This window comes from Nilaparvata lugens, chromosome 3 (genome assembly GCF_014356525.2).
Source record: "Nilaparvata lugens isolate BPH chromosome 3, ASM1435652v1, whole genome shotgun sequence".
Lineage (NCBI taxonomy): Eukaryota > Metazoa > Arthropoda > Insecta > Hemiptera > Delphacidae > Nilaparvata > Nilaparvata lugens.
The window spans coordinates 97,573,305-97,581,744 of NC_052506.1; the positions used below are offsets into that span (position 1 = coordinate 97,573,305).

General features: G+C 34.1%; 1 protein-coding gene across 5 annotated transcripts in view; it reads right to left on the minus strand.

Moving 5' to 3' along the window:
• LOC111045634 (actin cytoskeleton-regulatory complex protein PAN1) overlaps window positions 1-8,440 on the minus strand; it is an 85,401-nt gene that overhangs the window by 21,642 nt on the left and 55,319 nt on the right. The window contains exon 6 of one of the 5 annotated variants that reach the window (XM_039425233.1): window positions 5,679-6,696. The exons of the other annotated variants lie outside the window; for them this stretch is intronic. Within the exon in view, the coding sequence (XP_039281167.1) occupies window positions 6,633-6,696 (64 nt within the window). The 3' untranslated portion in view covers window positions 5,679-6,632. Of the gene's footprint in view, window positions 1-5,678; window positions 6,697-8,440 lie in introns of those variants that run through there. 5 annotated transcript variants of the gene reach the window in all.

An 8,440-nucleotide genomic window follows, 5' to 3' on the forward strand; every position in this document is an offset into this window, starting at 1 on the left:
GAAAATAACCAGGGACTCAATAAAGTGATTGAAGTATTCAAGATTATTATACTCGGTCCGTCTTTAGTACCTACTTAAAAGGTGGACATGCCCATATTGTTTTGTCCTGACTCTTGCCACAGTTTTAAAGACTCTTGCCACAAATCTCAATTAGTTATACATTTTGATGAATTTCGGAATGATTAAAGAGATTTCTTTTGAAGAGGGCCCGCTTCAAATTGGATCCTACTATCAATCCAGAAATTTGACTCTCCAAATTACACAGAATGCCTCTATGGTAACATATCCTGATTAGATTTCTTTTTGCGTGTTTCACACCGTAAGGAGGGGGAGTGTGCCGAGCACTATTTTTAATTCAGGCCTTTTCCCAAGTTATAATAGTACATTTAATACGCAATAGACTAGAGCCATTATTGTAAGTGAGTTAGCGAAATAAATTATTTTCTCTCTCTATTATGAACGACCATGACTTCGAGTTTCCCATGATAGGTATTTAAAAATTCTGGCTCCGAGTCGTCGAGGAATGTAGATTATGGATTTATCTCTAAAACTTAGCCTTCCTGTTGCGACATAGAGTGCGATAAGTTGGAAAACAGCAAGCATTGAAATTATAACAAACTACCGATTTTGCAGTTACTATTTGGTCCAAAGGCTCTAGAAGCCATGCAACGATTGGTCAAATTGATTCCCTTCGCCCAATAGGAGACCTGTTTCTAAATACAGTAGTGGGGGGAATTCCCCAGCCACAAGACCAGATTACGTTTCAGAGGACACTTTGCTAGGAGCACTACGAGAGTAAAGATGTAGTCATTATGTTTCGCCCTTTTTGGGCAGGTTTACAAGTTTATATCATTAGTTAATGTAGGAGCTAGTTTTATTTTTATTAATGTTTAAATTTTCTAGTAGTGCCATGTCCTGAAAAGTTTAATTGTGTTTCTTCATCATGTACGAATAATTGTTTCTTCAAATAACTGCTAAGCGGTTCATGTGTGTCCCCAAACCAACTTCATGTACTACCACCACTTTGGTTCCGCAATTTTATGTAACACCGCTTCAAGACACCCGTTCAGACGACAGGTCTAGGGACGTAGGAGGACGTCGCCATCAAGCCAAATTCAACCGGTAAAAGTTCACCGCCAAAAACAAGGTACTGTAACCCCGACGATAAAGTAACGTACAGACCAACAAAAGTGCAGTGTAGTGAAACAAAGGTTCATTCGAGAATGTCAATCAAAAGTGGGGATTCAAAATTATTATGAAATGGGTTATATGGGTTACTATCGACGAAATTTGGGTTCAATGGGCTTTTCTTTCTTGAGTAATTTCATGTTGAAATTAATTTGTTATTTTATGACTGATATTGTTTGGTTTTGTGATGTATTGCTATCTAAACGGGGATAGTAATGCGCCCCCGAATCAGATGAAGAATGTCAACAAAGTAACATGAAATTGTTGTTTCTGTTGTTCGATTTTAGTTGCCAATGTTTATTGAAGCTGTTTGTATTTTTCAATTATTTCGAACTGTAGTGTTATTCTATAGTATAAACCTATTAAATCAGGCATGGCAAGATTAATTGAAGTTTTCTTGACTCTAGTCCATTCACCTGCATGAATTAGGTATAGACTCAGGTATTTTCTAGATGTGTCTGCCTATTTCTAAATTCTATTCAAAATTATCTTCTTTATCATCTTTTAAAAAGGTCAGGCACAACACTTTGATTCATAGTGTAGGTGAGAATAAGACCAAATCATCTATTTCTCATTCAGTTTGCTTGTCTTCATCTGATCGTTCATGGTCGGTTGAAGAAAATTGTATTGTAGTTGATAGCATATCATCTAATGTTCCTAGTGTGAAAATTGATCTTTCTAAAATTTCAATTCCTGTTGAACTCAAATTAGCGGATCCATTGTTTGATCAACCTAAACCTGTAGATTTGTTACTTGGTGCTGGCATATTCGCATCTGTACTTCAGCCTGGTAAATTGTATCTAGCTCAAAACGCTCCCATTCTTCAGAAAACCAGTCTAGGTTGGGTCATATTTGGTTCTTGTAAAACTATTCGTCCTATTGCAGCACCTCGTTCGTGCCTCCCTGCTTCGCCTGTGACCGCTCCCCGTAAGGTCATGTCGAATTTTCTAACTTCAAATGATGTCTCTCATCACTTAGAGAAATTTTGGAAATTGGAAGAAATCTCTCCTCTGCTTCCTCCCTCACCTGAGGTTTTGAAACTTGAAAAGCATTACACAACCACCACCTTGCATCTTGAAGACGGACGGTTTATGGTCACTCTTCCCAAAAAGGATAGTTTCAACTCATTGGGTCATTCCCGATTTCAAGCATTGAACCGATTTCATTCATTAGAAAAACAGTTATCATCAAATGTTGAATTAAAAAATCAATACACAGCTTTCATGGAAGAATATCAACAGTTGAATCACATGTCACCAGTGCCTCCAGCACAGGATAATGGAAAAAGACACCATTCAGAAAAAAGACGAATTCCTCCACCATTCAGAAAAAAGACCCATTCCTCCACCACTCTTCAGAAAAAAGGCAAATGGTTAAACAATTGTGGAAATTTGAAGGTCGGTACAGTTGTCATCTTGAAGGATCCTGGTTCCGCGCAGTCCACTTGGAAACTGGCGCGCATTACTGAAGTTCATCCTGGTAAGGACAACAAGGTTCGAGTTGTCACTGTTCTCACTCCCTCCGGCACTTTTAAGAGAGCTATTTCGAGTTTAGCACCTCTTCCCATTGATGAGGATTCTAGTTGATCCCCTTGCTCTTATGGTTCATTTTGTATTTTCAGGTTTCATTGTTTTTCCACTGGTTCTCACATGGGGCCCAGTTTTCAATTTCCAATTGCTTTGCCAGATTTGACATATTTTTTACTTTTTCTTATTGTGCCATACCCCCGTATGACACAAGGGGCCCAGTTTATGTAAAATCTGACAAAGCATTTATTGGAACGGTTCCACTTTGTTACTTGTTCCGTTACTACGTAGACATCATTTCGTCATTTTGTCCATCTGCACTGTCCAGTGACGTCACAGTCACCGTTCCACGTCACTGTCATAATCAAGTTTGTTTTCTAATATTATTCGTCATATTATTTGTCGTTTCAATTTCAATATTTGTATTATTCAATTTTTTGGAATTTATTTTGTCTTTTAGGCATCTTACTTTCTAGATATTTGCTATTTTTTCATCAAACGTTTGTGAACGTTTTGCTTATGTATCGAGCATTTTCGGCTTATTCTTTGTTAGTAGAGAGTCAGTCTGGCTTCTTGTCTTTCTATGGTTTCTCATTGGTGAGTGCACACCGCTTTGGTGTACTTTCTCTTCATCCAAATTCATCTGGTTTACTGAACGTTTTTGAATGTGAATTATTCCTTCAAATTAATTTGTTAAATCTATTCATCAATTTTGTGATTTAATTATTCATCAATTTCTTAGTGTATTTACGTTGATAAACTTTGTCAAAGTTCCATAGTATTGTTAGCGTCTATCGCCAATCTTCTATCAACATGTTTTAGACATTTGAAATGCAAAATTTCAATTCCATCATCTCTACCGTTTGGAAATCGTTCTGAAAATTCCACAACTTGAAATTCGGATTATTTGCTTGGAATTCTACATGTTCCTGTTCACATTTCCATTGTTGGAATTGCCTACTGTGTTGGACGCTTCCATTCTTGTCATCACGTGGCCATCATATCGTCGCTTGCTGATGTCCTGTTCCTTGGGGTACCGTAGATCCTTTGCCTGTCTGCCTGGCTGCATCTCTTCCTCAAAATTTTATTCAGGTTACGTAAATCGTTTTATTCAACTTTCATTTTACTCATATTGCATAACTGTTCATGAAAATACTAACAGTGTGTTGATACTGGACCACGTTGTTCTCTATTTCTAATTCAAACATTTTAATGTGCGTTCATATGATTTTTGTAGCTATCATTCAACTTTTACAGCAATTAAAAACATTTAATTGTCCATACTTTCGGCAATCGAGCCTATGTACATGAATGCAATATGTTACAGTGTATGTCTCATTCAGAGCACTGTCCTACATTATTTCAAAGTTATTATATGTATTCATTGTATTTGATAGCTACCCTTGGCTTGCAAGCGTAATCTCACATCTGAGTTGTTCAATTGATGTCTAACTTGACATTCAATTCATTGAAGGTCTATGTCGCCTATATGTATTCATTGTATTTGATAGCTACCCTTGGCTTGCAAGCGTAATCTCACATCTGAGTTGTTCAATTGATGTCTAACTTGACATTCAATTCATTGAAGGCCTATGTTGCCTATATTAATTTCATTGTATTTGATAGCTACCCTTGGCTTGCAAGTGTAATCTTACATCTGAGTTGTTCAATTGATGTCTAACTTGACATTCAATTCATTGAAGGCCTATGTCGCCTATATTAATATACTCAATATTAACGATTATTTCATTGTATTTGACAGCTACCCTTAGCTCACAAGCATTATTTTAAGGACACTGACGCCTATTTCAATGTGTATGACATTGACCTTGGAACTTACTCATATTAATGTCAGCTAAGACATTCTCGTTTTTGAACTTAATTGTACTAGTGTCAATCAAAACATTTAATAATTTCAATATATAGAGCATTATCTACATCTCATTGTTATTTGTTATTATTCTTTTTAAAATCATTAAGATTGAATTTTTCAGCAGTAACTTTATTATTGTATCATTTAAAATTTTCTATTCTCAATTCAGGTATTATTGACAGTACCTTATCAATTGTTGTCAGTCGTCAATGGTCATTAGTGTCATTGACCTTAATTCATTTAAATTTTGTTGTCGTTTATTTTCTAACGGTTTTATTACATGTTGTAATAAAATCCATCTAAGGATTTTATTCGATTTAATCTACTTACACTTGTTTTTGTATGTGGCCATCTGCCTATTATTTTATTAATATTAAATCTCAACTTGTTGACTCATTTTGTCTTTTATTGGCATACTCACCACACTTCAAGCTATCAGTTTTTTATGCACAGAGTTCAGAGATTTATTTGTCGGTATTAATAACAACTATCATTCACAGTCCACTGCCCTGACTTTGGATTCTGTCAGTGGATTAATAACTTAAACTGTTGGTTCTAGAAATTTTGTATGATGGAGTTGGAGTCAGTGTGGCACCTGAATGCTACATATCTATTTTTAGTGACATTTTATCGGTGAAAGCTACTATTGAATTTTCTGCCCAAAACTAGTGGACTGTATAAATGAATGAAGATAGAGAAAATGATTGAAAGGCTAATTATTAGAATAGATGGACAGGAAAAATCAATATAATAAATACCGGTGCACCCTTGTGCATGCATTTGCCTTGGCCAATAGCTTGTCCATGCAAAAGGGTAGATGGCACCTTAAGTAGCTCAAGGGATTGTAGATAAAAGGAAAAAAGGTTGTCAACATTAAAGTAGTTGAATAAGCAATTTTAATGCTCAAAAGACTATATTGACAAAGGTAAAAAATATAAGTCAGGTGGAATTAATTACAATAGATAATCAAAAAATATATGAATGATATTGTAATTAAAACAATTAACCAACAACAAATTATAGAAATTTCATAAGAAACTCCTAGAGAACAAAAGATAAAGTGCTAATGCTTAAGAGTGCTATTAAATTGAAACATAAATCCAAAATTTCTAAAAAGTTGACATTTATTATATCTGATGTCAGACCAAGAAAACAATGAAGTTTAAAAAATTGAAATAATAGAAAAATAGCAAATTATTTGAAAATGAAACTCAGAAGAGCTCAATAAAAAGTTATTACAGGAATTTGGAAAATTTAAAGGTTGAAGCTAGGAAAAATAAATCAATTTAAAAGAAAAATTATTGAAAATAATATACCGTATCAATAACCAGGATTAAACAAATGTTTGTCTGTGAACCTAAAACAATCTGGAGTGAATTAATAATAATTATGAAGTGTACAAATTTGAAGTTTCATCATTGAAACACAGATAAACTTATTTCAAAAGGTAATTACAGAAATGTGATTCTGAAGGAAGGTGAAAAAGAAAAAAGCTAGGTTAATAAATAATAACAAATGGGATAAGAAATGAAATTCCAAAACTGAAATTACACCTAAACTTCAAATGCAGATCCAAAAAAATAGAAAAATATCTAAGAATTGATTACTAAGAAGTAACTCAAGTTGAATACTTGATGATAATAAAAACAATAAAATGAAAGTGAGGTTACAAAAATATTAAGCAACCTAACAACTTGACATAGGTCAATCAAAAGTTAAAGAATACATTTGTTCATGTTTAGTCCTTATCATGGACTAGACAAGATAATCAATGATATTGAGTTGACAAAGCCGGGAATAGAAAAAGTTGACAGAGCCGGGAATAGAAAAAATCATTAAATAGTCAAAAATACTTGTATGTAGACTGTACTTGACAAGTTATGATTAAGATCTCAAACTGGAGGACATAACCTTACATAAATAGTAAGGTTGAACAAGTGATTAAAAAAGAGAATGAATGAATCCTTAATAAAGACTTGAATACGTGAATAAAAAGAATTAAAAACTTGACCTGAATGGTATTTTCCAGTAACAGTGGATACAGCTTAATGCTTCTCAGAAGTGAAGTTGGCTACAGCAGACGTTTGGCGTGCGACTTGGACAGAAGACCTCGAAAAGTAGAATATTCCCATGAATAAGGTAAACAGAAGGACCCTTCCTTACACCACGTAAGGACAGGATTGGATATTTATTTATTTATTTATTTATTTATTTATTTATTTATTTATTTATTTATTTATTTATTTATTTATTTATTTATTTATTTATTTATTTAAGGACAGGATAAGCAGGAAATGGATTTAGTACAATCCCCAAGATGATGTAGTGATGAGTAGAGCCCCTTTATTCATCGTGAATAAAGCAGGAAATGAATTTAGTATCCCCGAGATGATGAAGTTGATGAAAACCTTGAAGAAGTTGAGAATTTCCTTGTCGCCATAAGCACGTTGCAACTCAAAGAAAATGCAAACTTAACTGATCAGGAAGCACTTTAAAACTGGGAATGATGTTTTGAACGATCAAAAAACATAAGAGAACAATTTTTATAATGTTGAAAGGCTACATATTTTAAAAGGGGATGAAAAATGAACATTTTTTACAAGACTCAAGCAAGGCATAGCTGAAGTTGAAGCCATTTTACCAATGGAAGAAGGAATTGAGTCAGAGCAAACGTAAAATGGGATCACGGCAAAAACCAATGCCAACATGAACCGCTAACAACAAATATGCTAAAAGAGATGAAGAATTCAAATATAAGAATCTCCTCAAAGAAATTATGCAAAACAAAGAAATAAGAAATGAACATATTCAAAAAAAATAAAAAATATAAACCACTAAATTAAAACCAGAGAGAAAGCTAATTTCTTTCACCAGAGCAGATTATCAGCAGAGGAGATTGACACCAGGGCAGCTGATGTCAAGCATTGAACTAACAGCTGAGACATGCGCGCTAAATACAAAAATGGAATGAGGAAAAATGCAAAGTGAGATTTAACAGCTCCCAGGTAGCACACCTACGTGTTTCCAATGTTGAAATTTGGTTGTTGAGGTCGAATAACCGTTAGTGGTTGAATTTTTCAATGTTTTAAATGCAACATTGTTTTCAACGGTTGCTCTCTCTGATAAATATGCTTCTGATATCTATCAAAATAACTTTTCTGGTAGCAAAATTAATAGAGGACCAGGTAGGCTGAGTCCTGAATACAACTCGTCCTACCAAAACAATAGGTAATGCGAATAATTGCAAAATCAAATAGTGAATAATTGTTATTTTTATTGTTGAATTAATTGTGATGTAAGTTTCAAAATACATAAGTTGAATGTGATGCCAATTGTAAAGACTTTTAAATTGTGAAAAAACAAATTCAAAAAATAAAATGATTTTGTATTCAAAATTTTGAATATTATTCAATGTCCTGAAATGACAAACTCTTTGATTGCCTTTGTAGGCACAGCTCATAAGTAAGATAAATCTATATAAGTAAATGAACAATAGCAGTATGAATGATAATGAATGAATGAAAATAGACAGATGAATGAATAAGAATGGATGATATTACAAATTTATGATGAATATACAATTACTCAACCTGAATATCTTGAGGATGTCAAAAGCTGTCGAAGATTGTAGGCATTTGTAAGAAATGCTCCGGCAATGGAAATCATCATCACCATACGGCCAGAGAGTGGGAGGGTATATGTAACCCCAAAGTGGAATGCTAAATTGCACAGTCGACCAAGTGAGTGGGAGGGTATATGGAACCCCAAAGTGGATGCAATTTCGACTGTCAATAGAGACTGCAGACCTTTATTGGTAGATTCGATTGTAGGTAGAATTGTAGAACAGATTCGG